The sequence below is a fragment of the Harpia harpyja genome, chromosome 5 (genome assembly GCF_026419915.1).
Source record: "Harpia harpyja isolate bHarHar1 chromosome 5, bHarHar1 primary haplotype, whole genome shotgun sequence".
Lineage (NCBI taxonomy): Eukaryota > Metazoa > Chordata > Aves > Accipitriformes > Accipitridae > Harpia > Harpia harpyja.
This window is the reverse complement of record NC_068944.1, coordinates 19,195,824-19,213,200: the sequence shown is the minus strand read 5'-3', so window position 1 is coordinate 19,213,200 and position 17,377 is coordinate 19,195,824. Positions and strand designations below refer to the sequence as shown.

The following is a 17,377-nucleotide window of genomic DNA, read 5'->3' as shown; positions in this document are numbered from 1 at the left end:
GAAAGAGCTGTGACAATGGAGCTATTAGCATGGGTTCGGTTTCTTATCATTTCAAGAAGTACAATGATTCATGCACCGCAATAACATATTGCATAAGTAAACTCTGGTCTTATGCCAGTTTATACCAGGCAGAGGGCTTCCCAAATATCTCGCATCTGTGTCTAGCAAAAGTGGTAAAACTTGCCCTTTCTGACCACTAGCCTCTGCCTTACCCGAGTGATGCCCCTGGTGTAGTGCTTGCAGCCACCCATTGGAAAAGGCTTTCCTTCTCCACTAACCATCAACAACAGCCTAGGTTATAGAAGTAAAGATGGTAATAAGCTATTTTCAGCTTTCAGTCAGGTCTGGAATTTCAGAACTGTGATACTGAGTTTCAGGTGGAGAGGATAAATAAACTGTCCTAAAATCCGAGTTAACCTGGCACCAGTTTTATAATGCTAAGGAATTTCAGAAGAAATTTTCTGTCACCATCACGCAGATTATATATGCAGAGTTTGGGTAAATTTTCAATGTTTTTTTTTTTTTATAGTAAGCCAGTTGTCAGAATAAAGTAGCTTTCGTTGTTTCTCAGTGGGATTTCACAGCGGATATCCAGAGTGATCCAGAATATTCACACATGAAGCAGCTCTCTATTTTTAACCTGTAGTTGTTCATTTATTCTTTAATTTCAGCTGACATTATTTAAGGACAGCAGCACTGAACTCTAAGATGCTGCTGATTGTGCTGCTGCTCTGTGTGTACCCCTAGCACTATAGATAAGAGTAAAAAATAGGTTTCCATGCTCTGATAAATTCTGTCCTTTACCGTATTATCATCATCTGATTTGGTATCTTAGATGAGGAGGAATCACACTGAAGGGAAATGAATAGGTTATCTCTTCACTGTATTGTTTTTTACACTTACGGTAAATATAGTTGTTACATGGCCTAGATAGAGATTACTTCATCTGCCCACAAACAGTTAGTACTGATCAATGAGTCTCCCGCTCAACAAGAATTTAACCTAAGGCCCCTTGATGGGCAGTATATCTAAGTATTCTGCTGACTTGGGGCCTGGAAATAAAATACATGTATTAAAAGATCTTTTGACACTATCATTTTTTTCAAGTGTAATCTTGTACTAACCATTTTTCAGCCCAAATTCCTGCCTGCAGAAGCTTTATTCAGGACATGCTGTTCTGCTACAGAAACTGAACAGCTCAGCTGCTTTTTCTAGTCATATTTTCTGATAAAAGTTAAACCCTAACTCCCCGCTTGTTTTGTATCTATATGAACAAACTTGTGGATGTGAGTAAACCTCTTTATGATATGACCAATGACATTGATGCAATGATTTCAGCAATTTTCAGGTTCCTAAAATATGTTAAATGCGTAGTCAGGTTTTACAGTACCTTTCCGTTTTAGAATTACCTATCAGGAATTTCCTGTGGATATTTAACATTTTAATTTCTGTATTGAAGGACTAGTTCTTCCTTACTAAATCTTTTATTATGAAAAGTAGATTATCGTTTGCTTTTCATGTTTCTGATGTCATTTATTTTTAATTGAACAGCAACACCAGACGCAGGAGAAGACCCCAAAGTCACAAGAGCCAAGTTCTTCATCCGGGATGAGTTTTTAGTGAGTAATTTTGATCTTATGTGTGATTCTATCATAGGAAATACTGGCAGATGGTGTAGTTTATTTAGGGAAAACTGATGGGTTTTTGCGGAAAGCTAGAAGGAGAGGAGAACGTCTGGCAATTCCCTAATTCTTTTCAGCTGCCCATCTTGGAGAACCTTCCCCAGTGCTTGCACATTTTTATGCCCATTCTATATAAAGTCACCTGCCCTGCAAAGCGTCACACAGCAAGTAAGTGCTAGTGCTGAAAACGGCCATGTGCCTGCCTGCTTGCTTCCAGGTTTGGTATGGGTGCCAGCAGCCCTCCCTCTCTGCACAAGGGGAGCAACGCCGAGCACTCTTTGCCTTGCCAGTTAGTGAGGTTTTCTGTGGTTGTCTTTACCTGTAAGATGCTACTGGCTGTTGCCTTGAACGTTTATTTTGTGTATCAGTCCAGTCCATGTTTAAGCAAATAGGCTTTTTTTTTTTTTTTTCATCCTGCATTCCTCCAAGGGCTTTGGCAGTGCTGAGCTGGCAAGAGGGAATGAACAAAAAAAGCAGATTTTATCTTTAAATAAGATTTCTGTTGGGCCAATGAGGAGGTTTGCCTCACCCTAGGACTGGTGTCATGGCCCTACTGAGCAATCATAAGAAAGTTTCCTTGCCTGGTCACAATTATTCTTGCAACTAAGGTTTCCTCCAGAGCTGGAGCTGAAGAGGTGTTGTCTACATTTCGCAGATAGAAGCAGTTATCAGGCACACAATCACAGCCCAGCACTGCTATCAGAAATGGAGGGCTTAATCCGGTATTGCCTACGGCTTCACTCCTATCGAGTCATGCCCACAGTGCAAAGCAGTAACAGAGACCAGAACCAAGGCTCATCTGTCTTGCCCTACTGGTAGAAACTCTGTGGGGCTGTTAGAGAGAACAAATTTAATCATTAGAATTAAGAATTTTAAAGTCATTACAGGATTTACGGCTGTTGATGCAACAAGAAAGAAACAATTAACTGTGTTCACACCTTGGGGTTTTCCGTTCACCGCCTTAACCTTCCGGATTCCGAGGAAAAATGTCAGAATGTGCTGTTTTAACATAAGAGTTACAGAAAAAAAAACCCACTTGAAGCCAGATCTCTCATGTGGTAACGCTGAAGGGCTGTGAAGCAGGTGATGGTATCCAGTTTGGAAGGAGGGTCTAAGAGAACCCAATTATGGGGAAACTAGGGTGAAACTCCCCACCCTTATCTATTTTCATTATTTAACAAAAAACACACCAAGGGTGAGGCCCTTGCCTGCCATGGCTCATGGGCGTTACAGAAAGAGGCCACCTACGAAGTGGGTAGGGAGGGGAAGGGGCACAGGCATTGCAACCACATAAAAAATCACGGTGCGACTGCAGGGGCCCTCGGCAGCCGCGGGTGCTGGGTGCAGGAGAAGCCTTTGGGCCGGGGCCAGCACCCAGCATCTGCCAGGCAGTCCCCAGGGCTCAGGCGTGGGGCCGAAACAGGGCTGAAATGGCTTTCCCCACTTTCCCTGCAACCGCCGCAGCCCTGGCAGAGAGCATCTCCTCCGTAAGCAATGTTCGTGTGTCTCCTGGGTTTGTGGTTGGGTTTCTCAGCGTAAAGAAACAGAGGGATGTAGTCATTTGAACAGTTGCTTTAAATTCTTGGGCTGTTTGAAATGCAAGACTTTCAAGTGAGGTGTTTCTGCTCCCACAAATGGTCTGAAGAGCCCACGTGTGCCCCAAGTAATGGAGGCTGTGCACGGGCCCAGCGGGGGGGGCGAGATGGGCAAAGGCCAAGTCAAAACACTGACTTTCAGGTTTGTGGAGTAGGCAAAAAAGGCTGTTTCGGAAAGAGGGGGACAAAGGGGATGGGGGAAATAAGCTTGGCATACAGGCTGGGGAGGGGTCTGATGTCCTTAGCCAGGTGCAAGGAAGAAAAGGTGTCTATTTTCTGCCCATGGCCTTCTTGGCTCTGCTTTACACATTTCTTTCCAAGTCTCTTTATTTATGACCTTTTCCTTGTCCCACTCTGTTAAATTTTCAGACATGATTCAGAGAAATCTGTTTCTATTCATTTAAAGCTTTATTGTGATTTTTATCATGGTAGCGGGTCTGCATAAGTTGTGGATATGTGTTAAAATCACCACCATGGGGCTGCACCCCTTAAAACTCTACCTGGCTGTGGGCACTGGTGGTGGCAAATTTAAAGCATGTAATTCAAAGATTTTTAGAAGGAGGTTAAATGTAAACACATTTCCAACAACTGTTGCTACGTGGTGGTATGTGAGTATTAGGAAGGCAAAATACACGGGCTCCTGATTTCAGAATTGGTGCAGGGGCCTGTAGCCTCTGGAGGCATTGGTGGCCAGCCTGGCTGCTCGGCACCGCTGGTTTTTAATGGGGGGAGTGGTGGGCGAGGGCTGACGGGACGTATCTTATAGGAAGTTCTCCTTCCTTTGGTTCAGGCACGTCCTTTCTCCTCCCAAGCTCTACACGGAGGCAGCATGCTCATGCGCTTCTTGTTTAGGCTACTCCCCAGCCCCATGTTGGTGTTTTGTACACAGGGCTCTCCAGCTGCTGATGTTTCGTTTTAATACATCCCCACTGTATAGGTAACCCCTGTTAAAACAGTGGCACGGCTTCTCTGGTTCGTGCTGGTTTTTAAAAAATCTGAGTCTGGAGCTGCCGTTCAAACACACAGACCAGGCTCCCTCAAATCGTGCATTTGGCTCCTCGCTGAAAACTGTCGTCCTGACCCCCACAGTATAGGGACACCGGTATTAAATGCTCACACTTGTGTTACAGGGAAGTAAATGTTCTTATGTTGCTGTCCCAGGGGATATTGTTTTTCCCCTCTGAACGGGTGCTAAGTAATACACTACTATTCAAAATGAGTTTTGAGTAGGGGTGAAAATACTGCATTTATCTTAAAATGAGCTACAGAGATGTTGGGACCAAAAAAAAAAACCTAACATTTTGGAAAGACATCCTTTGACATGCCTTATATGTAACCAGCTGTCACCAGAACATTGTGGGCAGCATACTACCATAGACATTAGCGGAATCAGTGCATGAAAAAGACAAGCAAACACTTAGTGAAAGAACAGTTATCTTACCAGAACACAAGGAAAAGATTGAACGTTGGGTTGGTGGGGTGGGGTGCTCCCTACTGCCCGCATCTGGGTGGCACCGAAAGCGTTTGTACGTTGTCCCTCACTGATGGCATGTAACGTTTAGTCCCAGAAAGTGCATGTCAGAGGAGTCTGATCCCCGTCTCGCATCCTTACAGTATGTAACTGCTGTCTGCAGACCGTACAGAGACATTAATGCGCTTGTTAGAGCGTACTGAGATGGTGCTGCTTGGAGGAAGTGCGCTGGAAGGGATGAGAGCAAGGTGGCAAGTGCAGCTGGCGGCTGCACATACAGATGTGGGTCTCAGCGCAGAGCAAAAGAGCCACGGACCCCTGCAACAGGCCAAGGCTGAACGCTTCCGAGGCTTGTGAGTTAAGAATGAAAAAGTGCAGCAGTAGTTGTGAGGCAGACTGGACCATCTTTCAGGACACAATATTTTTTTTAAGTCCGATTTGAAAAAAAAAAAATTTAGTAACTGGTCTCTCCGTGCTGCAGCTGAGTGGTGGCATTATACCACTGTCATACAGAACAGATCTGCGGGGGGGGGGGGGCATGTAAAGCGGCTATTGTATCAAACATAGAAACACTATTGCATTTTTTTACTGTTTAAAATCAGTATCATCTTGAATGTCCATGCACACCGCTGTCCTTTCGGCCCTTGGGTTCCTAAGGGTCTGATTTCCCCCAGACTTTGCAAGACAGCAAAGATCTCCTCAAACCCTTCTGGAAGATTTTACAGGTAGACAAATACAATCTACATTTTAATTGAATTTCAGCATTTTGCCACCATTGCAGTAATTTGTAAAACTTTTTTTTCTTGTTTTGTTATTGTTTAGTGTATTTCATGCTTCAAATATGGTCTTAACAACTTACCCATCAATTGAATACATTATTGGATTAATATTTTTCATGAGGGTAAGCCTTGAACTAGGTATTGAGTGTAGCTTAGTAAGAAGAAAATAATTTTTAGTGTATGTATGGAACACCCCGTTTAATTAGTGTTGTAATTTGTAATGTTGCCTACGTTACCTGCAAAAATCTGCAATTTCTTGTTGATCCAATTATGTAAATCGTGGCTTCTAAATGTCTATAGTTTTGCATATCTGTAGCTGCAGGTATTTAAAAGGTCAATCCTACATGTAAAATAAATCACTGTATTAAAAATACATAGTGTAGCGAGCGAGCGAGAGAAAACGTTTTTTGTTGTTTAGCCAGTATAATTTGTAATAAAATTCAGACTAGATTTTTTTATAAAAACTATTATCCCAGGAACTGACCTTCTGCTTTCATGACATTCCATTCCATATATATTCTTCAAGATAATGATCTAGAATGGATTTATATTTATCAGTCCTATAGTAATACAGAACAAAATTAAGATTTTTTTTTTAAATATTTTTTAAGATCCTGGGGAATTTTAACAAGAGAAGAGCGTGAAGTGATGCTGGAGGTCAAGTTAGCAACCTAAAAAGTTGCACAGTAGCCTTGTGAAAATTTAATTCTGTGTGGTCTGATGTTTACTGGATTTGTGCATGTTTTATTATTCTATGGGAACCCGGCCGCTCTGGTGATAATTCCACCATGTTCTGGTCTCAATAACGATACCAAGTCTTCAGCCAGCTTAATAGGTGCTGTAAGTAAAGGTAGCTTCAGGGGCCTTCAGCTTCAAGAAGCAGAAGTGGTAGGATGCTGTTCTCTGCCACTCCTGGCTTCACAACTGGGAGGTTTTCTGTTTGTGTTGCTGATTTAAGCCAGGAGTTCAAAAATTTGCCACATGATGGCACCAAAAAAGAAGAGAAAATCACTCCTGGGACAGCTGCATGGCAGACTGCAGTGCTGTCAGCAGCACAGGTTAGCTGCAGAGTGAGGTGCAAATGACAATAGCTTGTGCAGATGATGGTAGCGTCAGCGGCTCTTATGAAGTACTACTATACTGACCCCGTAATAGTACACATCACTTTTTTTAATCTTCATTTCAAATTTGTGGTTCATATTGGACCAGACCACAGACCCTCCTTCTTTTTATTTATTTATTGTAATGACCTACATACAGAATTTCCCAGGTTTTGTGGTACTCCGTAAGTGTGTAGACCGCCGATGTGTGAAACTTCTTGTGGCACGGCACCTGAGCCTTTTTTTTTTTTCCCCCCTCACTTTTTCCACAGAGGATAAGTACAGCAAGTGGAGACGGCAGGCATTATTGCTACCCACACTTTACATGTGCAGTGGACACAGAAAATATCCGCAGAGTGTTCAACGACTGTCGAGACATCATTCAAAGGATGCATCTCCGCCAGTATGAACTCTTGTGAGGGGGATCACCGTGGAACCTGTGGTTTTAAATTCTTTGCTCCTTACTCTTTCTCTTGATACTACCCCACACAGGGTGGAAGAATATACTATAGAAATGTCAGTCTCTTCACTTTGTTTACTTTAATTATTTAACCTTAAAGCTGATTTGAAGCAAGTTTGGGTTGTTTTTCCTTCATGCTTTTTGGGACTTTTGTGCTTTATTTTGACATGCCACTTCTTCGTCATTCCACTAAGCCCTTCGGCTACCTCTGTTCCCTTAGGTTTTGTTTTCTTAACTGAACGTGACCTGCTAAATTTTTTCCAGCAGGTTAACATCAGTTCAAACTGGTATGTCAGCTGGATGACACTAAAGTCATACCTATCCCTCTGTGTGGGTTTCCTTTTTAACATGACATTGAAGAGTACTTGATGGGTGAAAAAAAGATTAATGCACTTTGTATCAGGTTATTAAATACTGTTGAGGAAGTAGACACACAATGTAGCAGCACCACAATATTTATTACTCTGTCACAGTTTTTAGCATTTCTGAGTTGCAGGTCAACTGATAAAGTGACCTCCTCTTTTAAGCCGTTACTGGCACAGGAAGTAGAGTAGATAATGAGAGGAACAGTGAAGACAAAGCAATTTTTCTGGGGTTTTGGAGCTAAGTGTCTCTGCACACCTCAGGCATTTGAATTACAGCTACTTTTCAGCCTGTTGCATCTAGGCAGAAAATTATACCACCCTCACTTATGTTATTTGTGCTGTCCACAAATGATCCTTTTAGTTCAGATCATTCTTGGACAACAGTCCTCTCCCTATATATATTTTTTTGTTTTACTGCTGGTTTATTATATTGTACAGACTGTAAAATGTAATATTATTTTGTACAACTTTATTGAAGAAAAATACTTGTAGAAGATCTTTGTGCCTTGATTATGGCTGTACCTGTAAAATGAGCTAAGATGTAAGTATGTTTTTGATTGCGCTGTACAGCTTGATGTCAACCTTACCTGCAGCAGTGACTGGAGGTAAGAACTTTATCTGTAGAGTTTAGGGGTTTTTTTCTGGTTTATATAAAATGCTCTTTAGTATAAAAATTATAAATTATGCAAATTAACCACTTACCTTTCCAAGTAAGGTATTACAGTCACCAGATGTTGCAGCAAACATGCCTTTCTCTTTTGAAGTCTCAGCTTTAAAACATTGGAATTCATTCAAGTGTCCAAATTGCAACCTGGTGTTGTTTTAATGGGAACCAAGGATTTTCTTTTTTTCTTTTCCTTTATATTTAGGAAATATGTTTGGTAATTCTTTGGTCATTCATAGAACTTCACAATTGCACAGACCGATTGTGAATGTGTAAAGCACCATTCTATAGAGCTCTTCAATCTTTGTACCAACAGCAGCTTTCATTGTGCAAGTAAATAGCGAGAAAGAAGAAAAACAAAAAAAAGGTGTATAAACCCTTGTGTCTGGCCTAAGAGAATTACAAGATGACATTTTTATTTCTCTTTTAATAAAGAGACACATTAGAAAATTGTTTTATTTTAAATATTGTAGAATCAAAATGTGTGAATATTTCTCAAACTTGAATAATTTATGCAAATGACATTCTCAAAACAAGTTGTGGTACAGTACAATATATAAAAAGCAAGAATTGCTGTAGCAATAAGGCATGTCCTTTTTAGTAACTATAACACTGCTTTATATTTTATACATAGGTGTTTTATGTCTGTGACTATATACTTTTCCTGTGTCCAAGATAACCTGTACAAATGTCTAAAATTACAGTTGCAATAACAGAAACCTAGAGAAGTGTTAGACTACATTACTTTATAGAGTATTTTACCACACTTTGGACCATTCCCCCCCACTTGCATTTTAAATTTAGGGAGAGCTTAAGAGCTAATATGTTCCGCACATTGGTGTATAAATTCAGCAGGTTTGATTAACTTTTTACTGTAAGCATTGTTATTAGTTACAAACCCCAGTCAGTCATCTTTTTAAATTCAGACTACACACAAATTGAGAACTTGTTTCTATTTGATGATAAACAATCCCATTTTAAATATTATAATATGACCCTTTCTTCTTTTTCCCAAAAACATGTCTACTTTGATATCTGTATGTTCAATTAGTCATCAGATATCGCACAGAAAGTGAAAGGCTGGGTGGAATAAACTAATAATAAACGAAATTCCCAAATGCAAAGATTCTGTCACTTCCCATGCCAAAGAAAGTAATAGAGTGAATAACAAAAGATAGTCTTTTCTTTAAAACAACCCCCAGCCCAGGAGTTCAGGTTAGAGCTCCTAGCCTCTGCAGGAGTGTCAGCAGGGAAACTGGTCCTGGTGTGAAAGAGTCCCTCTGGCCTTTCTCGGGCGGGTGGGGAGAAGCAGCAGGTTTGTCACATCTTCCCTCACACACAGCACACCAAGACGCTGAGCTCAGGTTTTGCATTGGCCCAGCTCTGCAGTGTGCTTGCAGCATGGCTGGCAGCCTCCACCTCCCCATGGAGGAGCTATTGCAGTTCAAAATGTGACTCTACAATAAAGGTAACAGAACTTGGCAGCCCTGCAGGAATCTGAAATAAGGCACATTCCTATCCCTTTCTGTCCGTAGACGGAGGGCCAAGGCATAGGATAATGTTACTGCAGCTGTATTTGACCTTCCTTCTTGCAGAAGATCGGCAACTGGAGGGCCCCTCACCACACAGATCTCTGGGATGCAATAGGGCCCTCTTTTTTTTAAGCTCATCATAGCACATCTTTTTAAAAACAGCAGCTTGAGGTGTCACCCTAATTTTTTTTTTAAGCAGGTCTCAAGAGCGTATCAGCAAACTGGATCCACGAGCTTCTTCCCGTTGTCTGGTAGATGATAACTGCAAATTGTAGTCCGCTAACAATTTCATGTGTCAGGAAGATTTCTTGTCCCAAACCACAGTCCCTTACATAGGACATCCTAAAAAGGCTACAGAAATCCACATCTCTGTGCTGATGTATCTAGTTTCTGCCTGACCCTAACAAACAGAAGTATGACATTAGAAGGGCCATGCAGCAATAAAACAGAAACGTTTCCAGTTTGCAGGACTGAGCCTCCACCAGGGTAAGACACTAGTGCAGATAAGTAACGAGGCTATAGGATTTACATAATGTACAGTTACACTTTTAATATACATATTTGATACAAAAATTATAGCAGGAAAAGGACTCATTTGATTGTAGAATACAGTATTTTTGTACAGCATGAAACGTTCATTTCAGTTAATTATTTATCCTGTAGTAGTCGTATCAGCTGTATAGGACTTCTATGGTATGTGTAAATGCAACCTGCCTTCAGACTAGCAATCAAATTAGGTCATTTGCTGGCATGAATATAGTCTGATGTTTGACTGTTCTCAGCTTTGGTATTTCAGTGACTGAATGCAGATGTCTGGCTCTTCATACTGCTTTATGCTTACTGATTAAACGCTGAGCAAAATAAAATGGTGGAGTGAGAAGCTGACAATGAGCTAGTATCAGGATTACAAGCAGAGCACCTGCTGCACAGTATATAGTAAAGACTCTGCTCTCATAGGGAAGGAAGCATTTTTGGAGGGAGAAGTCAGTTGGTGTTATGCTGCCCTGGAAAAAAAATGAAGACCGTCACTTTGCTGTTACAGTGGGTTCCAAAGCGGGAGTAAACACCACAACTGTCAGATCTCCCCTTTCTAAATTCTGTGTTGGGTGGCAAGGGTTGGGGCCAGTTTCCTAGTACCAGTGCCTTCTCCAGGGGGCTGAAGAGTCCGTACCTTGCGGTGCTGGGCACTAACTGGAATATTTACCAGGCCAACATTAGCCCAGAGGCCAATCTTCCCTATATTCCATCCAGCGTAAATAGAGAGCTGGGCTCCTCATCTGAGCTGCCTTCAAGAGAAGCCTAACTTCAGCTGCTTTAAATCCACCTGGAAGGAACCTTCCCAGGCTAAAGTTAGGTTTTGTGAATGTGCCCCTTCCCCCCCCCCCAGGCCCTCCTCCTACCCAGTACATGCTGCAAAAAACATGTTGGCTAATCCAAATTCTGAACATGAACTTCAACAACAAAGAACTTCATTGGGTTTTGGCTTGACTTGCAGTTCAAATTAAAGTTTACAACGGACCGAGGCTGAGTTAAAACAGTAGTGAAGATGATGCAACTTTCATTAGCCAACCTCTTGTTTTGCAGTGAAGATGCACTGTCTGACATGTGCAAAGAGCATGTGTAGTTTGAAGGCAGCTACTCTCAGGAATACAGAATAAACAGAACTACTTTCAACAAGAAATATTAACAGTTGCATAAAATGAATTGAAAAGTTTGGGGTTATCTGTGTATTAAGCAGCCTAAACTCAACAGCAGTAAAAATACATGAAAGATCCCCCCCCCCAAGTCACAGACTACTCTGTAAACAGATTGTAGGTTTTGCTTCTTACTCCAAGTTTCCAGGAGTTCTGTTTTATTTTTTGAACTGGGGAACTAACTGATTTACCTCTAAGGCTATACTGAGCACTGGAACTGCCTGTGAGAGCATAACCAACACACTGTACAAAATGTGAATTGGAAACGAGGAGGCAGACTATTGGCATGTGACAAACGTTTTCACTGTGTGAAGCGGTTAATGCGCAAGTGTGAAAAACCACGATCACCATGCAAGGGTTTGAGGTGGATATGGTCTTGTTTTCATAGTTGGTAAATCAACTAAGCCAAACTAGTCTTTCTACTGTTCAGTGCACAATACTGATTATTTTTACAAGTCAATAGTTTACAATGCACCCTCTTTATAAGAAAACGTTGATGCTTGTACCCAGATACTAATTAGATCTTTAACAGCATTGCTTTGTACCACACAGAACATGGTGGCTCCCACAGATGTACTTTATAAAGTGGATGCAGTGTACTGAGTGGGTTGGGTGGGTAGGCAATTTTTTTTTATTTTTTGTTTTTACAGGTAGAATCAGTTTTAAAATATAGCTGACTGCCATGTTGATTTATTTATGAAAGTTATCTGACAAAAATAAAAAAAATTAAAACTTACCATGATGAAACTAGGATTGTTTCTATTCCTCCAACTGAAAGACGGGACGCTGATTTCTGGAATTTTCCCCGCATGCAGCACTTCACAAGCACTATGTGTATGCCCACTGAGAATCAAACGGGGATGAAACCACCATATCAGCTAGAACACAAAACGGTAAAGCGCAAAAGTTGTGTCATAACTAAAAAGAAATTGAGCTTAAACCCCCTTTTTTTTTTTTCCTCCTAACAGAACGAAGTTATAGCAATTCTAATATTCTTACAAAGTGTTTTGTGTAAACCTGTTTTGCAGTAAGATGTGCTGATATTGTAATATTAATCATACCCATTTGGCCCTCATCCCAAATCCTGGCCGGGGTTTTTTTTTTGGCCATACAGATCAGAAAAACGAAGGCAATAGCATGCTGTTGACATCACAAAGAGAAGAACCTTGGTTTTAGTAAAGCAATGTCATTTTCTTCTCTAAGGGAGAATCTTGCACTGCCAGTCTTGAGTGAAGACATTTGTGCAGAAGGAAACAAATACTGACCATTAGATTTTTAGGGAATACTTTGACTTTACATTTTCTTGTCGGTACTAATTCAGCAGAAGCTGTGCTTTCGAAGTGTTGGAAAAGAGTGGCTTTCTACTAGGTTTGTCAATAATCTACAGAGTATATAAAGCACAAAATGCTAAACTGGAGGTAACGGCACTGCAGCAAGCTTAAGAGCAGTGGGACTTACAGCCTGTACCTGGGACACCCAGCAGAATCAAGGCCACGATCCTGATGATCCTCAGGGGAACAGCTCTAACAAGCAGCCTCTCAAAGGCCTTGTTAAGCGGGAATAGCTGTGGTCTGTTTGTCTCAGCTAACACCCTTTCCAAAATTTCTTAATCTAGATAGATCTACACCCATATCCCCCTTCCACCCACCCACTGATACTCAAGTTCCTAATACATCAAACCTTTTGCGATGCTTCCTGAGACAGTACGTCATACTTCTCTTTAAATGGGATATTCTTCTCCCCTGGAGGAGCAGAATCTTCTCCACTGCATTCAGCATCACTTTTCCGATAGAGAGGGTAATGCTGGGATAAATTCAAAGCAAGGATCAGTTGTTAACAATCCAGCCTTTCTGGAACAGTAATAAATACACTAGAAACATGTCAACATGTTGTCTCACCCCATCTCCAACGCACCTGTAAAAGGATGGGTTCTGAAGCTGGAAGCTTTTCCACATCACTGCACCTTTTGTTGGAATGATTTGGTTTCTGTGAATAAAATCAATCCATACATCTTGTCAGCACCATAGGGGTGGGGAAGGTAAGTAAACAATAGCCAGGTTTTCAGGGGTTTGGGGGGGGGGGGGGTGTTTTGGTTTTTTTTATGAAAAGCAGTATCAGCTCAGAGTACAGTGTTTAAATACTGTCCACTGTATAAACTTTTAAGAGCCTCTACTGTGGATGGAAGGGGAAATGCTTTAATTCCCCTTGCTGTATATGCTGTAAATACGGTTGCACTCTTTCTGAATGCAGAAAGCAACAGCAGAATCTCACTGCACAAGCAAGGCAAAAAAGATTGAGGGCAGCCCAAGAGAGACAGCAGAGTCTGGCAATTTTTCTACTGGGAGCTGCTCTCCTGATTGCCAGCCCAGTCAATCATGCTGCCTACTGTGCATCCACTATGAAAGAGGGAAGAGGAATGAAATGCAAGAAGCAACTGGAAGCAACTGGATTTGATGAAAAAATACTACAGTTAAAACTTTACCAGGCTATCAAGACAGGACTCCAGTAGAATCAGAAAACTATAAGAACAGGCTAGCTTGAAGGATATAAAACGGAACAATATGCACAAATATAAATGCAGGGATTATGTAGTATCTCAAGTAAGTCAAAGGAGGGTTACAGAACTTCTGCCATTCCTCAGAACAGAGGAAATGACACCCTCTGTTTGTTGGCAGCACTGACAAGGAAGTTAACACCATTAATGCAAAGCACCACAGTTAATAGTTAAGTAAAAATGGTAAGAGGCAAATGAGACGAAAGAAAGATTTGCTAACAAGTTACAATATGAATTGGAAGCAGCTTTTTTTCAGGAGAGTTAGTTATAGCCTGACTATTGCTGCAGTATCAGTATTCCTGTTGCAGCAGCTGAGTTCCTGGCTATGATCAGATCTTTAATAAACTCTTACCTGCTGGGAGCAGTTCAGTTTGTGAGAAAGCGCCACAAGCTTTGCCTCTGAGGTACGGCAGACAGCACAGCCATCACCTTCCATGGCTACGCTGTTTACTAGGACAAAGCTGGAAAATACCAGGGAGTGGGCAAAGAGAAGGGAAGTGGGGAGGACAGGAAAGCATTTGCTATTCATGCACACATACAACGCAAGTGTTCCAGAGCTGGACATAGCTCAACAAGACAGCAGAACGTAACGGCTTCCAAAATCACATGCTATAAATTCTCTTTGGAGTATCCATACTGTAGCCGTTTCCTTACCTCATAGGCTGCTTTATAAGCAGTTGTTAATTAGGTTGCACAATATACTGTATGTTGTGCTTCATATTTACACTTAAAGATTTTTTATATTATAATGGATACTTAAATGGTATTCTAGTGGAACGTTGGAAGCCCACTGAGCTGAATTCTGAGGGAAAGGAGAACTTGCTTCTCTCCCCACACACGTTTTAGACCTCAGAGATGTAATTTTAGACATTTGATTTCTTCAGAACTACTGAAATGCAAAACAGCACTGCATTTGGCTGGCTACCCTGAACAAACTTAGTTTCATACTTTGCGGTCTCATACAGAAAACAGGATTTTATTTGTAAGAGAAAAAGATTTCCCTGCAGATTTCAAATCAACTTTGAACTTTGGCCACAAGATTCGTACCTGTTTAGTCACTCATTCAGGACTTGAGATACATTCCCAGTTCAATTCAGTATGTTTTACAGACATAAATAAGCTGAATCCCTCCACTTAAGAGACACTGGTCAAAACTCACCAAAATTTAATTCTCTTTTAGCAAATTAAGCTGCTTTTATACCACAGATTTGTTGTAAAATAGTTTATCTATGAACATTTCATTAATAATGCAGCTTATTTCAGTTAATGAATATGATACTGAACATACAATCTGCAACCATATGCAAGAATTCTGCTGTGCTGTTTTATCAGAGGGCACATGGAGATATTCCTCAATAACTTATCTTTTAAAATGGCTGAAATATGTATCTAGAGGACCCCACATCTGCATGATGAACAATAGCATTATACTGAGCATTCATGAAGCTTACAGATCTTCCTAAAAAAGGACGAATTTCTAGACCTGTTCAGAATATTTTTAATGTTTGCTTAAGAGAACCAGTGTAAACCTGTAGGTTTTGAATCCTACATTTACATGAGTGATTATAACCTGGTGGCATAGATACCAAATGCAGAGCAGCAATGGGTCTTCCCTTCATATATCTGAGGTTTAAAGACAAATGCCTTCCACAAACCCACTATTGCTTTCCCTCATTGGGTTCCTGCATGGTATCTAAAAGTAACGAAAAGGGCACATGGCAGACAACTGCAGCCACAGACACACAACTATGAAAACAAGCTCTGTAACAAGGTCTGCTCTAAGCCAAAACCAGCTTGTGCGTTATTACCCCACCCTGTGGAAAAACCGTGGACAAGCAACTGCTATGTTCCCAAATTCCTCAAACATGAGTTAAGTTCTGCAGACTAAAGAAGTTATTAAAATTAATGAAACTCTTAACTTGTAAGCACAGAGGGGGTTTGTTTGTGTTTCTTTACTGAATCCGATTCTTCTGTTACGTTTACAGCCATGGGTCATTACCAGCTGCAAGGAAGTAAAAAAGGCAAACCAGAGAATTTTATTCTGACTCCACAGTACTTTTCCATTTAAAAGGAAATTGTTACAATTTACCTAGCTCAAAGTACAGCTTCCCCTCCACATCAAACTACAGGTTTGTACAAAGTGTTTTGTGTTTAACATATAAGCTAGATACAAAGTTAAAAAAAGGGGGGGCGGGGGGGCTCTGAGTTAAGCATTCCCATTACAAAGTCCACTCCCAGTTCTCAGTTTTCATTGCTCTGGTCTGCTAGCTCAGTAATCGCTACTCTAAACATGGAAAAAAATTAAATATACTCACTTTATTCCTTTCCGTGTTATTAGCTTTCCTGAAGTAAAGTTGAAAACCTTTTCAAATCGATTTACCTTGTAAGTGGTCATTCTGTGTCACAGAGCAAAAATACAACTGAGGTAAGAAATTGGCATTGTAAATCATCCGACACAGTTGCTTTACAGTTGTAGACCATTCATGCAGCTTGCTGCTCCATTATCTAGATCACCTATTCATTCAGCAAACTCACAGGGATGCTCTGACACCCATTGTGTACTCTGTCCCAGTCCCATCAGTGTAAGCACAGCCATCCTATAGAGGTACAGCAGAGCCAGGGCATGCACTTACACTCTTCTATGCTGAGATAACAGGAAAGAGAATATGCTCAGACTAAACACTTTTCAGACAAGGAGGCCCAACACAAGGAAAAGCAGCTTCAAGATTTCTCTGTCAATGCAGAAAGACCAGCTCTGAACAACTTCACATACGCTCAGAGAAGCGTAAAAGTAGCCTGAAACCTGTTCTAAAATTTATTCCTAGAGTGCATTGTGCACAGATGGATACCTTTTAAGGTCTTTCTCTAAATTACAATCCCTACTAATTTGGTTATGATCAAAAGCTTTCTGTGTAACCACACAAGAGGTCGCTCAGACACAAAACCAGTTACTGTATGCATGCTGACGTTTCGTTCTTGGCACTTGGGTACTCCTTTCACTGACAAGACTTACTCATAATGAAATCCAATGTCATGATTCCCCACAATAACCACTAGCTCAGTAGAAACTGGATACTTAAACATTTTCCGAAATCTCCTGACATCATCTGCCCATGCCTGCATGAAAAAACAAATGGAGAAATTAATGCTGTTCAACAGTATCAGAGGTCCACTAGTATTGTATTGGGTTTGCATGGCAAGGTTTTGGTAGCAGGGGGGCTACAGGGGTGGCTTCTGTGAGAAGCTGCTGGAAGCCTCCCCATGTCCGACAGAGCCAATGTCGGCTCCAAGACAGACCCACCGCTGGCCAAGGCTGAGCCCATCAGCGACAGTGGTAGCACCTCTGGGAGAACAGATTTATGAAGTGGAAGAAGTTTCTGCGCAACACCAGCCACAGAGAGGAGAACATGTAAGAGAAACAGCCCTGCAGACCCCCAGGTCAGTGAAGAAGGAGGGGGAGGAGATGCTCCAGGCGCCGGAG

At 41.3% G+C, this 17,377-nt stretch overlaps 2 protein-coding genes across 6 annotated transcripts in view; one reads left to right on the top strand and one right to left on the bottom strand.

Moving 5' to 3' along the window:
• Positions 1 to 12,078, top strand: part of GNAL (G protein subunit alpha L) — a 198,375-nt gene extending 186,297 nt beyond the window's left edge. For all 4 annotated transcript variants that reach the window (XM_052787315.1, XM_052787317.1, XM_052787316.1 and 1 more), the window contains 2 exons: positions 1,552 to 1,619; positions 6,900 to 12,078. In XM_052787315.1, coding sequence (XP_052643275.1) covers positions 1,552 to 1,619; positions 6,900 to 7,046 — 215 coding nt within the window. In that variant the 3' untranslated portion in view covers positions 7,047 to 12,078. The remainder of the gene's footprint in view (positions 1 to 1,551; positions 1,620 to 6,899) is intronic.
• The window catches only part of MPPE1 (metallophosphoesterase 1), a 32,726-nt gene continuing 25,521 nt past the window's right edge, over positions 10,173 to 17,377 (bottom strand). For both annotated transcript variants that reach the window (XM_052787319.1, XM_052787320.1), the window contains exons 4-10: positions 16,910 to 17,013; positions 16,212 to 16,292; positions 14,249 to 14,357; positions 13,257 to 13,328; positions 13,023 to 13,145; positions 12,080 to 12,220; positions 10,173 to 10,652 (exon numbers count right to left, since the gene is read on the bottom strand). In XM_052787319.1, the coding sequence (XP_052643279.1) occupies positions 10,470 to 10,652; positions 12,080 to 12,220; positions 13,023 to 13,145; positions 13,257 to 13,328; positions 14,249 to 14,357; positions 16,212 to 16,292; positions 16,910 to 17,013 (813 nt within the window). In that variant the 3' untranslated portion in view covers positions 10,173 to 10,469. The remainder of the gene's footprint in view (positions 10,653 to 12,079; positions 12,221 to 13,022; positions 13,146 to 13,256; positions 13,329 to 14,248; positions 14,358 to 16,211; positions 16,293 to 16,909; positions 17,014 to 17,377) is intronic.